We start from the raw sequence: 18693 nt of genomic DNA on the forward strand, positions 1-18693 counted from the left end.
ACTTCGTTCCAAACACTGTCCTCACAACCAGAAGGAACCTGCTGGAGAAAAAACACAAATAGCCTAAAGGTGTACTGGGAGCTTTGAAGAGGAGCACGCTGGCTCTGGTGAAGCTTCCGGACCTAAAAAAAAAAAACAGCATAAATTTTCGCAGCGGCCCTATAATGTCTCATTAATACAGAAAAAAAAAACAAGAACAAGTAGAGCTTTGATCTTTCTCAGCCTGCTCGGATAACGTGGTATTTTAACTTACCGAAGACGTCAATGGATCTCCTCGGCAGGAGCGATCAAATATTTGTGCTTTTGTGAATTTTGCTTAAACGATCAGGAAGATGAATTCTCTTCTTTGGTCGTCTATAAAATGCTGTGAGAAAAAAGTTACTCCTCCCATACAAAGTTAATCTTTGTATGGGATTAACTACATCGTCTGACGTAGAACAAACGATGACGTTTGTTCTACGTCATCGAAGTCATTTTAATATCAAAGGTAACCCGATTACTATTCTGCCAGGGGTATGAATAATTTTGACCTTAACTGTAGTAAACATTTTGTGCTGTGTCTGTGTGTAAGCGCAGTAAAATTTAAATATGGATGATTTCCATGGCTAGTTTCTGGTTCTATTTGAGTTGAAAGTGGTTCGATTTAAAAGTCAAGAAAAATAAAAAACGACCATGAGATCAATTTGAAATAGCTGCACTTTCTAAATTGCTCTTCATTCATCGTTCACATCCTGTGCAGGAGGATCTGGGCTCTGTGAAACATAAAGGAGAGCAAAGAAATCAATACAAACCCCTTCAAGCGTACCGACCTTCTTCCTCCAAACAATCAAAAACCACCAAGGTCTGATGTGTGTGCTTAAAAATCCAAGCTCAGTTTAATGATTTCTTTTTATATATATTTATATATTATTCCTACAAATACATGGTTTTCAGCACTTTGAAAAACGCTCACTTTCCTTGGTAAGCCAAGGAAGCTAGAAATATCCTACAGTGAAAAAGAAAGACAAAACATAATTGACAAAAAAAAAAAAACAAATAAGATGTGAAAACGTAAAAAAAAAAACAAACAAACAAAAAAAACAACATCCTGTACAAACACGATGGCCCAATAATTTAAGAAAATAGTGTCTCTAAAACGTTCATATTGCTTTGTGTCTCCACCGACCAGATCCACCCTGTGCAACACCAGGCAGTTCTGACAGCGGCCACAAGGGGGGGTGCCAAATCCCAGATGCTGATGTTGCTCCAGAGGTTCAGGGGTCAAACTGCAAGTTGTCGCAGAAGAGAAACAGTCTCGTTTTGTCGTCTCAGGTGGTCACTCGTTCTCCGGCTGTTTCGGCAGTAACAATACAAAGACGAGGGATGGTCACACTACCACAGTACCGCACTCCTCATGAAGGATGGTTTCACTGTTTGTTGTAGTTTTACCATTATTACTTTCTACAGCATTATTACTAGAGCTATCACCATCACAGATACACAGAGTGCATCATGTGTTTGTGTGTATGCAGAGAGTTCATCCGAGTGTGTGTGTGTGTGTGTGTGTGTGTGTGGGGGGGGGTTATATGCTCTGGTGTGTGATGGGAGAGTTGATGTTCAGTGCTCGGCGCTTGTCTTCTCGAAGGAGAAGCTGGGAAGAGTCAATAGCTTGGAGCTGGGATTGGGATTCGGCGAGCCTCCGTCTTGCCCCAAGCCCTCTCCGACTCCCAGGTCGAACGAGTCCTTGGAGTCGCTAGAGGGTGCTCTCCTCCTCAGACATGTGTCCCTGCTGGGCAGAGGAGGGGGCATTCCTAATCCCGCCAACCCCATGCCACTGAGGCTTGGGTAGAGGCCAGACTGGGGTTCGAGTTCATCAGGCGGGTTGACGGATATACAGGGTGGGCTCATCTTCTTCTTGCGCCGGGGCGACGGCAGTGGGGCCTGGGTGGGAATCTGCAGGCTGTCTGACCGGGACACAAACCCCGAAGACGTGGAGGCGGCACTGCGCTGTGGGCAAGGGTCCTTCGCCGGGTACACTTCTACGGAGTGGCGCCGCGGGTCGTCCAGCCAGGAGTAAGGACGCGGGCGGGGCAGGAGGGTGCTACACCCCTGCGTGTCGACGCTGTGGAACCTCTTGAGCTGCCTTGTGCAGGGACTCCGACTCTCCTGGCACACCGTGTCCTCCGCAGCAACGCTGTCGCTTCCCACCAGTCCTCCACAGGTGATGAGAGAAACTTCACGATCCTCCGACGCCGCCTCCACCTCCTCTTGTTGCTGCTGTTGGGGCCTGGCAGGTAAGGGAGGAGGAGGCGGGTGGGAGGACGTGGACGGTAACGCAGAAGAAGAGTAGGAGGCGAGACAGTGCTGGTCATGTTGCTGGGTGTGCACGCTGCTGGGTTTAGGGGAGGCACCCGGTGTGGCAGGTACCAGGCAGAGAGCTGGGTGTAGATGGGGATGATGATGCTGATGGGAGGGAGAGGCGGATAGAGGTAGACCCAAAGCTGCCGCGTTCAGAAGTCCTTCACTGCTCTCCCGTTCATCTGAACAGAGGGCCTCCTGAGAATCAGTGGACACTGCAACCTGGAAAACGGGGCACGGAAGGGAGGGGGAGTGGAGTATTCAAGAAAAAATGGGGGTAAATGTCCAATGGAGGGGTTGGGGAGAGGTAGGGAAGGAGGAGATCAAGGGTGAGAGGGAGGGGGGAGGAGAGCAGTTAGTGTGAGGTGATGAGGATGAGAAGCAGCAGTCTGGGTCAAAGCTCACCGTCTGGCCAGCGTGTTCTCACACAACTCCCTATGCAATTCATTTGCAACATCCTGCTGTGAATCATAACCCGAAAGCCCAGAGGCTCCGCTCTGTGTTGCTCTGTTTCATTAGTCCAGATTGTCAGAAGTACACTGGGTAAACAATGTCTGACAGAAGTGGATGCCTTCGGCGAGCTCAGTCTGTTGAGTCTGTTAGATGTTTGAGCTCGACCTGGTCAGAGTCTGACGTGTTTACATAGGAGAGAGTTCCCCAGAGGTCTCCTGAGATACTAGGCAGAGATGTCTGTCTGACCAGCCAAATTTTGCTAATTGTTGGGGGCCAAACATGGAGCTAAAGCTTTATTTTTGTGGATATCAAAGAATCAGTGAGACTTCAGACTATTGTGAAATTTTTCTCATTTGCAGAAGACAGGGTTAAGGACTCTGCATTGGTTGAGCCGAACTGTTGAAATCAGTTCTTATTGTCGCAGTTGCGTGATGAAAATCATTTTGTTCTCAGCTCCTTTTCGTCACAACACCCTTGGCGAACTTTTTGCTCCTCTCTCAATGCGAAACTATTGTGTAACTGATCAGAATTTTATTGCCAAATTTGTTTATGCGAAAAACATCCACATCTACTTAACCTCAAGAAGCTGGTTTTTCAGCCACAGAGCAGAAAGGATAGCTTTGAGGAACAATTATCCAACGGTGTGAGGAAGTACGTACTGTTGGAGTAACATTAAAGTCTCCCTGCTCAGTTCTGGTCTGATGAAGCGACCCAACGTCCCACCGACGCCTTCCGTTCTTTTTTTCTCCGATTACATTGAAAATGAAACGACGATTTGAAAAAGATGTTGCATGTCGTCCATCATTATTTTCTCCTTCTCCGAACTTGTGATCTTGTAGTGGTCGTTCCACTCTGCTATGATTGCTGCGTTTACTGTATTGTTGTTAACCACAAGTGTGTCTAAACACCATGATGTGTACTGCAGTGGGAGGGGTTTCACTTTGGTGTCTTGTGGACCTTGAATGCCTCAAAAACACGTGACCACGCATTGACAGTTCAACTTTGTTCCCACCATGCTAGTTCCTTTAGATCGGGGGTGACCAAAGTCGGTCCTCGAGGGCCAACTTCCTGCATATTTTAGTTTTCTCCCTGCTGGTAACAACAACCTTTGGATCCAGGTGCGTTAAACCAGGGAGAGAACTAAAACATGAAGGAAGTCGGCCCTCGAGGACCAACTTTGGGCACCCCAGCTTTAGATAATCTGTTTTCTTCTCATATATATTCAATCTAAAACATTACTGGAAAGTTCTCAGTAATGTGTGTGTTTCCTGCTGGCAGAGACACTGAGCACTGAGCCAGACCAAATGACCTTCCACAACCTTTGCCCATTGACACAAAACCCTGTAAACTGTGAGTCGTTGAAGTCAATAAAGTGGGATCTGTTTTTTTCCCCCATTGTCACCTCTGTATAGAGCCACGCACAGGGTCTGAGGCCAATAGACAAGAGGGTAAACGTGACATGTAAACCTCTGCAGGGCAGGAAGGGTTAGGAGTGACTGCTCCTGGACCCTGACAGATCTCAGGTCAGCGATGACTCGTGTTCATCACCATGGCAATGATGAGTGAGTGGGAGCGAGGCATGCATGTCATTTCAGGGCTGAGCATTTTAAGAAGCCTTCCCCTGCATGAGCCTTGAACAGTGAGGCCACAGAGACACCTAGTGGTCAGAGAAATGTGTTACAGCCACAACAATGCAACACCCAGTCACAAATTACAGAAGTGCACCGTCGGACTATACTACCTTAATCACCCTGTAACTTGGATCTTTTTTTTTTGTACTGTTAGAGCACTAATCTTGGGATTTTAAAAAATTATCTGGTGCTTTACTGTAATGGAGTACAAAATGGCCAAATGCATGTGGACAGCTCTTGCTGTTTTAGTAGAATCCCCTGAGTTGTATTATCTAAAATATAAAAAGTGCACTGCATTATGGGTGAATTTCCCTTTTAGCCACATTACACCTGTGCCTTAGTACATTCAATCACTCCACTTGATATCCGGTAAATAAATGTGACTTTGCTCCACTCATTCAGTTCCAACAGGTGTTTGCTTAGAGTTAATAGATGCTCTGTGGTTTGATGATAACTTAAAAAACAATATCTGGGTGAGTGGAAGATGAGGAGAGGGTAAAAAAACCAAAATGGGGGTGAGTCTACACGTGTGCATCCGTAACGTCCCGTGTTTCTGAAAAGGCCTCGTGGGGAAACGATGTCGGCTCGTCTGTCGGCATTTCAGAAACAGGAGTATCTGTGTTTGAGCAGTGGCTCAGGGTCGGGCGGTTTGTGGGCCCAGCTGAGCTGAGATCAAAAGTTAACAGATACAATCAATGGGGGAGAGAAGGGTCGGTTTTAAAATAACAGGAAAATCATGAAGAGCGGAAAAGAAAAGAAAGAGGGAAGACAGTGGAATAGTTCAGAACGTGCAAGAAGAGAGTTAAATTCTATGGTGGATATTTAGTGCCACTTTAAGGGAAGGAATTGTGAGAAGAATAAAGTTTCAAACATGAACATAAGGTAAGATTTGTAAACGTAACTTGTTGTTTAAGGCCTCGGCAGGATGTGGAACTCAGAAACTCAGTACATTATTACTTTGGAGAGAAAGTGAGAAACTACAGCACTGTGCAATAACTCAGAGCAGTAAATAAGTCCTTTACATCCTTTGTGATAAAACAACCGACAACTGGCACATTTTGTAGAAAAGCCAGAGGGTACAAGTGTTGGAATCAGGATTCAACCACTGACGATCATTCGAAACAGAAAGGGACGCTCACCAAACACAGAGGATGTCTGCATTTACTGTACTAGAAATATTTTAAGAGTTTTTATTTTGGGTTTGAATGACTTAATGTATTTAGATTGTGCAATGGCTCTGCATTAGAGTCTAGAGATACCCCAATGTTCAAATATGTGAACCATTTTAGCCTAAAATTGTACGGGGTCTTAGTAGCTTTGCTCTACCTTTTGCTCTGATGAGCCAACATCACCTACACAAAGCGTACAGGATTTGATCACCGGACAATCCAATTTTCCTTGGATTTGTCCCCAAATTAAATAATTCAGCTCACATACGTCATATTTTAAGCAAGCATGGACACCGTCATCGTTACCCACTTCAGAGGTGAAACTGCTTAAAACTTGTCAACATTTGCTGTCTCATTAATTTCTCTATTAATTATCTAACCTCTTGGAGCATTGAAAGTTAAATCCTAGCTGGTTGACACCATCTAACGATTCCTCGAATGATTCGAGTACCTCGATTATTAAAATTCCGCGAGTTTAATGTATCTGCCTCGAAGCTTTGTGAAATTATGTTTTATTATTTAGCGCACCGTGTTCTATAAAAAGCAATACTATTACTTAAAAAATATAAGAAGACAGAATGTTCCATGTGATCGCCTTCATTTCCTCACACATGGATTCATTTAATGTGTTTTTTAAAACTAGATCTCCAACTAGTCATTGAGAACCACTGTCCTGCAACATTTAGATTCGTCCCTTCTTCAAGACACCTGAATCAAATTATCTCTGAAGGGCGTCATCAAGTTCTCCAAAGATCTTATAATGAGCCATTTATTGTGTGCTAGAACAGGAATGGATCAAAAATTTCAAGGACTGGATTTGGACACTATAGGCTTACAAGGTATCCTCCGTACTGTCCGTTGTTTTATTAGTTGCTTTCTTGCTTATTTGTGTTGGCATTGTTTTAAAATTTTGCAGTCCGGTACCTGACCTTTTTTTTATAATGTTTCTTGAATAATTGTTTGAGTACCCAAATAATTTTGACCTCTGGACTATTTAGGCTGAAAAAGTCCACCAAGACCAAGGAACAAGCCAGTGTTGCACCGACACATAACGGTTAAACTCAGAGAAAAACCCAATTTCAATGGTTTTATCAAACGCAAGATCAATACTGTAATACAGGTCTCGAAAGGAGTCTGACATAAAATAGTAATTTAGCACCACCAAGGGGTTTTACCTGTAAACTCGTCACAGAAAACCTTCTAAAGACTTCCAGAAAGCCTGAAGAATATTTCAAAATGTTATAAGTTACAAAGCTAAAAAACATTGGGATGGTTTAGAATTTTTGCACAGTGCTGTAGGTCTTCAGTAACGACAATTTTCTTTTAATTTTAAATTGATTCCCGAGTGGGAAGCAATACTCAAAAAGAATGATCAGAGGAAAACATTTTTAAAGCCTAATGACTTTAAGCTAACAGTTTGTTTCTCAATAAATAATATTTATTGTGAAAACTGGAGATACAGCAGTCAGGAAGTTTTTATAAAGTTCCATCCTACTGATCTTGATTTTAGCCAATACATGAAACGATTTTCTCAAAAGCAGCCCAAAGTTGTAACTTTGGGCTGCTGATCAACAGTAAGGTTCAGTCAAGAGTAAAATGGGCTAACCCCAGCTCTAGTAAAAATGATCTCTTTATGACGTTGGCTTTACAGCGGGGTTACATAGTCACCTGTCGGCGGAGCGTGCGGCTAAGTGCATGTGTGCGTCTTGACGTAGGTTGTCGAGGAATACTCTCGGAGTCTGAGTGGCTGTGGGGGCTGATGGGTCTGAAGAAGTCAGTGGGGACCGTCAGCTGCTGGGAGCACTCCTCTGGCTGAGAGCGCACTGAGCCTCTGGAGCCTGGACACACAGCGCCGGCAGGTAAGCAACAATCAACAAAGTAATTACTGCACCGCAGACGCGTTTACCTCACAGGAAATGACTTGCGGCTCTCCAAGGAAACGTCAGGTTGCGTTAAGCTTAATGACAAGAAGACATTTCCCAATGAGAAGGTAACATCCTTACCTGATTGGGCCCTGTGAGTGCCCACTAGGTGCTGGGGCCCCTGTGATTGTGCTACAAGCTGCGCTGGAGACGGAGACGAAGAACCAAAGGGCTGAAGGGGGAAGAACATGTAGCTGTCGTTGGGCAGAGAGTGAGTGCGTCCCACCGCAGGTTTTCTGACGCTCAACAGGTTGTCCTTTGGTGCCTCCGGCTGTACACACAAAGCAGAGAGTTAGGGTCCTTCTAAGCTGGACCGGGTCTGCGGTTGCTCTTTCACTCGGGCATTCTCACAGATTCCTAAACACAGTTACGGTTGTTATTTCTCTAAAGCGGTGTTTCTCAATCCTGGTCCTCAGGGACCACTGACCCGCTTTAGATGCGTTTCTAGTCCAGAACACCTGATTCAAATGATTGTATGACATCCTCTGCACGTCATCAAGTCTGTTAATCACTCACTTATTCAAGTAAAGCCTGTGTCAAGCAGGGCAGTGGTCCCCGAGGACTGGAATTGAGAAACACTGCCGTAAGATATCGTACACAAAGAGACGGTGATCATCAGCGTACACAGAGAACACGGGAACTCCAAACACTAGAGTTGACTACTGCACAGCTACCACAGAACGCTTTCTGAATCTTTTTTTTTTGGACAAAGACCTTGCTCATTACATCTTATATGGTCACACTACAGAACCAGTTTGCATCCACAACAGATTTACCTGAGGCCTCCCTCCACCACACTTCACAGTAACAAACACATGAAAGCTCAGAGTGGAGGGGGAAACTACTACGCCAGCGGACAGAGGACGGTACGAGCACAGACGCGCGGGAGAGGACGTGAAGGAGAGACGTGGACTCACATCTAAAGCACAGAGTCAAACGAAAGCTGACAGAGGGACAGAGAGAGCAGAGATTTCAAGAGAAGGAGCAGAGGAGGGGGAAAAAAAAGGAAAAATCTGTAAACTGGTAAGTGAGGTGGCGGACTACTCTACTGGACTTGACCGAACAAAACAAAACAAAACAACAAAAAAAACACCACTCTGGAAATGTGGAATGAGAAAGAGAAATTTGCGCAGACGGTATGTTTCACCAGGGACTTTCAAGGTTACTTGGACTCCTCTACACCATTCACTCACTCACGACGCTCTAATATTTTAGAGCACTTGGTTCATCAGGACGAAATGCCATGAAAGCACATGTGCGATTTGATAACATATTTAAATCACAGCCACCTAGTGGCCAGTCATGGCAATAACAAGTGATTCAAAGTGTCTTGGCGGTGCCGTCCAAACGTAGAGCTTTTCTCCAATCAAGATCTGAAAACACCAGCAGTTTCCAATCAAAGCTTAAGTCGCTTTTGCTTGATAACTCTTAATTTTTTCCATTTCATTTTAAGTTTCCACTTTCATTCATACCAGCATATGGCTAAACATTAGTAATCCGTCATTTGAAAGTTTTATCAAACAAGAACAAGGTACCTTTCATGTCTTCAAACACATAGTAACTAAACAACAAGCACATTAGAGTGATGATTTCCAATTTCTATGGTTTCAAAGTGGCAGCCATGTTGGGTATCTATACAGATCTGTCATTGCCTTTGGCACTGGGAGGTAAATTTGGTAAATTAGCTATTTGGCTACAGGTGCAAAGACGCTCTAATCTAATTCCAGCAACAATTTGTTTGGGTGTGTGTAGTAGGAGTACAAGTTGCTGTGGAAGTGGCCCTGGGAAGGAGACAGTACAAGCTACTGCAGGACGGAGCACGGGGAAGAGCGATGGAAGAGGTGGAAAGAGAAGAACTGTCAGTACATTGCATTCCAGAGCGCTTAGAAAGAGGGGGCTAAAATCGCCAGGGGCCGAGTCGTCGGGCAGAGCTAGGGACCAGGATTTCTCTGAGGCCAGAGACAGAGCTTCCATCTCCGCTAGAGGGATCTAGGCAGGAGGAGACAATCGCTGGTGAGCAGAGAGAACAGCGCAAACTCCGAACGACACACAGATATAGAAACACACACAGATAAAACCTGGAGCTAGCAGGAAAACAGACCCTTTAGAAAGCCTATTTGAATGGAAGGAGTGTGATGAGCTCTGGAAGGGATCAGGAAGGAAAATTACATTAATTTTTGCAATATCTGACGAAGGTTTTTGTGATACGTACGCAGAGGATTTTTCAAAACATCCACCAAACACAGAATCTCCATGAATTGTTTACTTTTAAAGATTGATATCTTAGGCTGCGTTCACTCTGCAGCCCGAAGTGACCCAATTCAGATTTTTTTGTCTTAATGCGACCTGTATCTGATCTTTTCATGACAGTCTGAACAGCACAGGTCAGATTATTTTAAAATGCGACCCATGCCACTGGGATATCCGATACGTATTCGATCTTTTCAAACGGGACCTGAATCCTAACGGTCAGGTCCTGCACATCATTGATACTCAACAACTTTCGCTATTTTGCGTCCTGATACACGCAAGCGGGAAAAAAAACACAACAGCCATGGTGCACAATAATGGAGATTAAGTTGTTAATATGCTGCTCCGGTCGGACAACAACTTCAAATGGGTAAGTTAGCACCCATGTTTACTTCTGCAAACACTGAGCGGTTGGCAAAACGCTGAGCACGCTCTCCATGTGTGACGTTATTGCGCCCTCTACTGCGCCTGCGGGACACTTTCAGCTCGTTTGCTGTTCACACTGGAGGACACATAAAGGTCGCATATATATGGAAGTGTGAACGGCCACGGCAAGAAAAATGCAATTTGACAAAAAATCTGAATTGGTAAAAGCTGAGAAAAGATCTACATCTACTTAAATTGTTAAATATTTTCCAATGATTTGGACATTAAAGTTGCTCTGCTCAAAAGATTAATGATACTTGGAACAACCACTACGACAAGGAAGTACGCTAACTTTTTGTTGGACTTAATTTATAATTTTATTTTGGTCAATACAGATGGACATTGTGGAAATATTAAGGGATAATTCGAAAAAGAAAATATGTGTGACCTTGCAAAGGTAAACTTGAATCTTGCAAAACCTCTATGGGATCTCGCCAAAACAAATGTATTTTCCAAACCTTCTGCTGGATTTTGCATAAAGATAACTCAGAATCTCAACAAATTCTTTGCGGGCTCTCGCAAAACTTTTAGGCAATCTCACTAAAGTTGCCGGACCTTGCAAAGGTGACTGCGGATCTTGCAAAACTTTGCGAGGACTCTGAAAAGGCACTTGGGTTCCTTGACAAAAATATCTCCGCTACAGATCAAGCTCCACTTTTTTTTCCTTCTTCCAATGTCCCTTGCATAGAGTTGCAAACACAAAAAGATTGGGTTTTTTTTCTATCAACTTTTAAAATTCGCATCATTATTAGCTTGTATTCTGGAATCAACTAATGTCAAATAAATCTAAAAAGGGGGCCAATTGGTTTAAATTGATGCAACATAGACAAGTACAGTGATGAGAAGAGCACATTTAAATGCATACATAGCCAAAAAAGAATGCAAAATTATTATTATTATTATTTTTAACTCTGCAGAGGTTGGCTTGAGCCTGGAAGTGTCTAAGCACTTTGTGCTTCTGTTAAATAAATTTTAATAAGGAAAACCAATCAAGGGACAAACAACCAGGGCCAAAAAATGAGAAAGAAAAAAAACCCAAACATTTAGATTAGGAATTTAACAGAGAAGGTCTGGGCTCTGGCATCTTGATACCAACATGAAGACCCATTTTAGAAGATGGAACTCAGCAGTGTTGATGTAACAGTCCAATGTTTGTCCTTGAATGAGGAAAAAGACAAGACAAAAAAAAACAGGCACACAGATGCATTATTCAGTTTCACGCTGCGTATCGATTGAGCCGTTTCTCTGCAGAGTTGGAAGAGTCAGCTCTGCGCTGGCCTCAGGAGCGCCGCGGGTGGAAGTTATCGCTTTGCTGTGACTGACGGGTAAAAGCAGGTCATCAGCTATAAAATAAATAAATAAATAAATAAAGCGCACAGAAGTGTCACAGCGACAAACACGTAAAGTGACAGTGACGGTGAGCGTTGGAGACAGAGGTAGCTTCTAAAACTGTGTTTCTCAGTCTGCCAAACAGGGCTGTGAATAACAAACCTGCCGAGCATGAATGAATTTAACCAAATGAGGGAATGAGACGGGTGGCGGTGGGCGCCGTGGCGGGCAACATGGTTGACTGGGAAGGGGAAAAATATTTGATGTGGAGGAACGCCAGGACAAAAAAATGGTAATGGGTGTAAGGCTGCAAGATTAACATCACACTGGATGCTTTTTTTTTCTGGAAAATGGAACTGGGTCCTATAGAGAGGAGCTACATGCACAACTATCATCCTGCAAACGGTATACAGAAGGGACTATGTACTTAAAAACCGGCATATTTCTTTGAATTTTAGTCCGGATGGTGACATAGAATCATATTCAACAAACTAAAGTATACATCCGGATGAGCCTCGTTTGTCATATTAAAAGTACATTTTCATTGTGGGCATTAATGCATATTAATGTATATTTGGTGTTATTAAAATAGGCGGTTATGAGCGTTTTAGAGCGGATCTAAAGTAGTCGCAAATTTACGACTTTCGTGTAGTCTTTAAAAGTCTAAGTGTCGGGGCGTGCTGTGGTGGCGAAGGGGGTTAGCACGCCCCACGTTTGGAGGCCTTAGTCCTCGACGCGGAAGTCGCGGGTTCCACTCCCGGTCCCGACGACCTTTGCCGCATGTCTTCCCCCCTCTCCTCACCCTCCTTCCTGTCTGCCTACTGTGGAAAAAATACGAGCCACTAGCGCCGCAAAAACTCTTCGGAGAAAAAAAAAAAAGTCTAAGTGTCAAATGATTGAGCTTTCGTCAAATTAAATAAAATCTAAACAGGTTTTAGTCACAGGAGTCCAGCCACTTCCGGCCAAACTATGAAAACTCATATATATATATACATATATATATAAAAAAAAACATCACCACCTCCTAGCATTAGCATCTCTAATATGACAAGAAACGGTAAGAAAGGGATCAATGAAGATTGATGCTATTATACAACTAGAGAACAGAAGACTAGTTTGAGACATTGCTACGGAGGTAACACAAGAAGAAAAAGGTTATTGTGTAAAGTACACTGCCTCCTACTGGCGATCAGGTGGAACTCAGAAGTACCTCAATCATTCTGACTGTTGGGGCGGCAGCTACATCGACCTTTTATCTGAACCTTTTTATGTACAGATCATTAAAAAACTACTCTGCCTTAAAGAGCAATCAGGTGGTTGTTTTGTTCATCTTTTCACTTAGAAATTTCTCTCCCCCAAAAGGTTTAGTGGAATTCCTTTCCCGTTTGCTGTGCTGTGCCCTACAGGTTGCAGCGAATCAAGAGCCAATGAATGTATGAAATGGAGGAAGCGAGCCATCAGCGGCGTTTCTGGTGGTTATTGACCTTCTTGTCGGTGCTGTGCTTGTTGGGCCTGGGGGGCAGCGCGTAGTAGTGGCAGATGGAGCCGGACAGGTTGTCCATCAAACTCAACTCTCCCTCCACTGAGCCCTGGATGACCAGGGAGATGGAGTCAAACAGCGGTCTCCGCTGCACAAACTTGGACATCACAGGGAGAGTAAGAGAGAGCAGAGGAAGAAAAGAAAGACAACGACAAGAAATGAGTGGAAGAGAAGACAGATATATATGTGCATAAACACAGAAACACGACTAAATGAGGGGAGGAAAACAAAAGACGGATCGATCAAATATACAAAAGCAAAGGAATGATTGTGTAGACAATCAAAATCACTGCTTCTAAGCTCACTTGTGCTTCCCTGTAAACCCACAAGGGGGCATTACAGCACCGTACCAGAGCTGGTCTTCCAGGGTGGGGATGGAGAGGAGATTTTGGTGTAACAACTCAGAGCAGCAGAGACAGATGGATAACATCTTAAAAGGGGAAAGATAACAATAGCAAGACCTCGATTTCCTATCCTCCAAAAAGTTCCCCCTGCTGTCTGGAAATAGCTGCTGAAGTGAACAACAAGACCCGCAGCTGAGCTTTCCCATGGCACTGTGACCTGTCTCTGACTGGCATGCTGCCTTCGGGGACCAGCCATAACACACACACACACACACACGCCTGCACACAAACTAGCACACACTTAGAAAAACTTAGTTAGTGACGAGCACAAACTATAAACCAATCTGCTATGAGTCAGAATAGGTTGCACACAGAAGCAAATATGAAGAAAGGTCTTAGAAAATGAGTTGACAAATAAGCAAAGTGTTTTCAGGCTTAAAGAGATGCCAGTTCTTGACTTATCATTTCATGACAGCTCACTGGTTTAACCCTCAGCAGTCAGACTTGAGTTTTCATGAACATTTTCACCTTTTGCAACTCCAAACAGCAACGTATTTCATTGAGATTCTATGCTTTAGCCAAACAAAGCAGTACATGACCCAATACTTTGGAGAACTTCTATTTGGTACAACTACAGACGCAAGTCTTTGACTTGACGGTGTGCACACCACTAGATTTCTATCATCAGGGTTTTTGTAGCTGCTCACTGCTCCTCTTCCAGAAACTACCAACTAACTTCTCTTACAAGGCGAAGAAAAGCCTCTCTGCAGCATGATGCTGCCACCACCACGTCTAACTCCAGTGCTAGCTTCCTTTTAATCGCAGAGAATCGTCTTCTACATCTTTGCTCTGTCTCCTATCGGCTTGTGACAAACTGAATGAAACCACTCATGACTTTATTCCAACAATGACTTTGTTGACAGTTTAAATTTCTGCAGCTCCTCCAGTCACTACTGGCCTAATGGAGGCTCCCTGACTGAAGACCAACACACACTCCCGAGGAACGGAGAAATGCGTTCTGTTACCAAAACCAAAACTGCAAGATCGCGTACTGCACAAGATCTAAAGGTGAATAGGTCAGATGAATAAAACTACGTCTGGCTTAGTTTATATACATGTTGAGCCCTAATCTCATCTTCTATTAACTTGTACAGTGTACCTTCCAGAGATGTTGTATTGTCATGTTGTTTGTTGCTATGGTTTCATGGTCTCTCTTTCTGCAGGTGTAGAAGCAGACTTCTGGGATGTTGACTTGTATTCTTTCCTCTACTCTTGTCTTCTTCTTTCCCTTTAAATCTTTTACACCACCTCTTCTCCTTTCTTTTCTGTCTCAGTGTCAATTATATTTGAGATAAACCCAAAGCAATTTAGAATAAAGTTTTATTTGTATTTGTATCAAGTAGAGAATCACAGCGACGGCTTGTGAGATAAATATGTTGGGCCTCATCTTGGCTATCAGACAACAATTCTGAGTGCCACAGGACACGTTAAAAGAAAAAGACTAAAAAAACAACTAATGCTTTGCATCAAAGAGAAATCTGACAACAAAAAATGTATTCTCATGACTTGTTGCCCAGCCTGACTGAATCTCAGCTGTATGTCTCTAAAAAAAAAACCCCAATGAACCTCGATCTTATTATGGTAACATGAGAAAAAAAAGAAAAGTACAGAGCACTAAAAGCAGCTATAAAATCATGTGCATGCAAGGGCTTGGAAGCACATGGTGTTTTCTAACATCCACAGTTTCTATTATTAGGCACAAAAATAAGCAGTTATGCTTTTAGCCATAAATCAGTTTTTTACCCCTTGATGTTACAACATTTCCATGTTTGTTAAGAAAACGAGACTTTAAAAGATGGGACAGTGCCAAACAGCACAAAAGATCCTGAAAAAAAAACACAGCTATTTACCTCCAGCTGGGGCTCTGGGTATGCGGGGGGTTCTGCTCTGATGTCTACAGAGTCTCTGGTTATATCAGCAGTGGGAGAGTCCATAGGACCTTCCCGCTCCTGCACCATGTCCCCCCCTCCGGCGGACCTCCAGGGGGAACCCCCTGAGCTTGACCGATCCATGCCCAGGGCCAGGGGGTTGAGCTGGGGCGATCTTGGCGCCATGTCTGCTCCTTCCATTTGCAGCTCCAGGTTTAACTCGGCCTCCAGCTCTGCCTCCTCTTTGGCTTCCTTGTTGCTCTCCTCCAAGTGCTTCATCAGGACGGCTATGACCACGTTGACCAGGACAAACTGGGCGGTCAGGACGAAGGAGACGAAGTAAATGGGAGAGACCACGGTGTTGTAGCACGTCCCCGTTTCGTGGGCGCAGTCCCTCAGAGTGTCCTACAACGAGGTGATGAAAGACGAGTAAGTCAGAAGCAGGAGAAAGGTAAGGTTTATGTTATGTTGTGATTAGGAATTCATAAAAATGTGGACAGCATTTTAATGTACCAACTCTGTTCGTGTCACAAACAACTTCAACCCAGTGACAGGCAGCCTTCTGACGCTGCACTTCTCCTTTCTAAACATGCTGGTTCAAAGTGGAAACACACAAGAGCTTCACCTTCATGATGCCATTCCAGTTGTCGCCAGTGGAAACTCTAAAGAGCAGCAGGAACGCCATCCCAAAGTTCCTGAAAGTGGCGTAGCGGCCCAGACCCTCACACGGATGGAGCTCATCACAGACTGTGGACAAAGAGAAAGCGAGAAACGTCAAGATAGCCGCACTCAGGGCTTTTTCTTTGCAGTGAAATAATTACCGTGACGCTGTTTTATTAATCTGAAAGCTCTGGGACACAATTAGCGAGATCAATATGGTGTTTCAACAAAGGATTTCGGAAAGCAATTAAAATCAGGTAGATTAAACCCTGACAGGGGCGAAGGGAACACTCAGAGCATGCCTGTGCACTCTGAGCAGTATTCAAGAGTGAAACTCTTTCCATCTAAGCCGCCTGTTTGAAACTGCGGACGTGTCCTTACTCAAGTCGCCAAACAGCTCGACTCCCAACGCGGCAAAGATGAAGAAGAGGAGCATGAAGAGTAGGCCCAGATTCCCCACCTGCAGAGAGACGAAGAGTGAAGGATCAGAGTGTTAGAGGACAAACAGGTGGGAACGTGTCAGTGCTGTTGTCAGGGGAACAATTAACACTTCCTACTGTCATAGAAATGGCGCCCAAAGAAAATTTACAAAGGAGTGGCAAGACAAGGCAATTAAAACAGTTGTTAGACAAATAGCTAGATAGAAACATTGCCAGAAAATTTTTTAAATAGCTAGCTAGCTAGCTAGGTAGCTAGATAGGTAGCTAGATCCTATCCATATGTCAAATATTCAATATGGCGGCCATACTTTTAATGCATCTGTCTGTTTGCCTGGTCACTCGACCCAACATAAACCAAAGCTGACATTTCGAGGTCCAATTTCCAACTCTACAGATAACTGGGCCACAGCATTAGTAACCACCTGCACATGTTTATGGATCACTGTCAGCAAAATACTGGAGAAACTTCACATAAGTTGCCTTGCTCTCCCCGTTGAGTTGCTTTTTAAAATACCAGTAGCCTATTTTCTCTTTTTGGCACCATGGACTTATTAGCTTTTCTCCACAGTAACTTACAAACATGAATTAGCTTCATTTTTTCTTACCTTATAGGTAATCAATTTGAAATATCTCTGGAGGTAACCCAAGTTAAGACCAGAGGTATTTGTACCACAGTTTGAAGACCATGGGAGTAAGAAATATAAAACTAATAGTTATCGACAATATTGCTTGCCTTTCAGTATGAATTTTGCCTGTTCTTCTCATGCATTATGAAAGAAATGCAGACAGGATGAGGTAACCTTAGCCTATATAAAAACTTTTAGTAGCAAACAGTTCAGACTTGTGTCAATTTGAATCTAATGTGTTTATATCGATGAATCTGACACAAAACATGTCTTTTTTCTACCTGCTACTTGGACTATTTTAATTAATGGGTTGTAATATGTACTTTCCAATCACATAGTGCAGTTTTATAGCACAATCAACTATTTTAACTTAAGTTGTCATAAAAATGCTAGATATATATCAAACATGACTTAAAAGAAAGTTGACGCCTTGAAATTGGGCCTCTGTCTCTTTAAGAGGTTCCTGCTCACAACATGGCTCCTCATTAAACCTTTAACAATGTTTTTTTTTTTTTTACAAGTGTTTCACTGAGAAGTAGCTCATCAAACAATGAGCTCAGCAGATGCTCAGTTCCACCAGGCGTTTGCTAAATGCTGCTGGCTAGTCTGAAGGAGCTGAGTGGGGGAGTCGCAGGGCAGGTGGAATGTGGAAGCTTGAAAACTGCAGCTTTGTCCTCGAAGGCGGGGCTAGGTCCCACCAGGTGTTTTGTGCAGTTGAGGGAATAACATTATAACACGATGTAAAGCTCAAAAAAGATTTCCCTCTTACTATTTACATGATACTTCCCCTTTAAGCAATCATAGTCAGATTTTTAGAGGGATATGAATGCAAAATATGGTAAATGTTAAAAGAAATCATTTCAATCCATTTTACAAATTCTTTTGAGGTGGACAGTCTCCTAATTTTTCTGTTGACAATTATTTTTTGTGTCTCTATCACATAAAAATCATAAAAGACACTGTATGGGAGTACCAGTTGACATTATGTAACGCTTTTCATCCCTCTGATGCAAGATGGCTGCAGCCATCGTGTCTCCGCTACTCAGGCTTCGGTTGTCTGACGGGGAAACAAACGGTGACAAAACGTCCATTTTAATGTCAGGCCTCACGCAGAGGAAGCCGCTCACCTGCTCGCCGTCGTTTAGCAGACAAAAGCCACACAGATACAACGGCGGATTACGGTTTTGTCGCGAAGGTGGGTTTCTGGGGTAATGAAGAGCTCTCGGATTCTCTGTCGGTGCAAATTAGCGAGCGGCAACCTGCTCGCACCCACGTCGCCTCCTGTTATCACCTTTATTAATTCTGAACACTTCTGACAAGCTCTGGCAGAATGTAGCCCGGAACAGCACTCGCTGTGACATCGTTTCTATCTGAATGAAAACGACAGAGGTGCTATCAAAGAACGCTGGGAGCGGAGCACGGCGCCTTGTTTTTTTTTGCTTTTCTTTTTTTTCTCCAAATTCAAACTGTAGAAAGTTGCTCCAATTTACCAACTCTCTCACCCGGCAAATCCACCCACCAGTGTTCCAAGCAAAACCTCGAGCTGCGCTCCTTTCCCCAGCCGCAGCGAGGGGGAACGCTAATGCAAATAAGGCTGCATACAGTCGAAGGGGGGGGGGATAGTCTGGTGGGAAAAGA

The 18693-nt window shown here is 43.7% G+C and overlaps 1 protein-coding gene across 14 annotated transcripts in view; it reads right to left on the bottom strand.

Annotated features, from left to right (window-relative positions):
- Positions 1–844: 844 nt before the first annotated feature.
- cacna1g (calcium voltage-gated channel subunit alpha1 G) overlaps positions 845–18693 on the bottom strand; it is a 279545-nt gene continuing 261696 nt past the window's right edge. For 6 of the 14 annotated variants that reach the window (XM_023341248.1, XM_023341247.1, XM_023341243.1 and 3 more), the window contains 8 exons: positions 16371–16449; positions 15955–16076; positions 15312–15734; positions 13002–13154; positions 9379–9501; positions 7594–7783; positions 7259–7428; positions 845–2559 (listed from right to left, as the gene is read on the bottom strand). In XM_023341248.1, coding sequence (XP_023197016.1) covers positions 1597–2559; positions 7259–7428; positions 7594–7783; positions 9379–9501; positions 13002–13154; positions 15312–15734; positions 15955–16076; positions 16371–16449 — 2223 coding nt within the window. In that variant the 3' untranslated portion in view covers positions 845–1596. The other 8 variants (XM_023341241.1, XM_023341240.1, XM_023341246.1 and 5 more) reach the window with 7 other exon arrangements.

The sequence above is a fragment of the Xiphophorus maculatus genome, chromosome 10 (assembly GCF_002775205.1).
Source record: "Xiphophorus maculatus strain JP 163 A chromosome 10, X_maculatus-5.0-male, whole genome shotgun sequence".
Classification (NCBI taxonomy): Eukaryota; Metazoa; Chordata; class Actinopteri; order Cyprinodontiformes; family Poeciliidae; genus Xiphophorus; species Xiphophorus maculatus.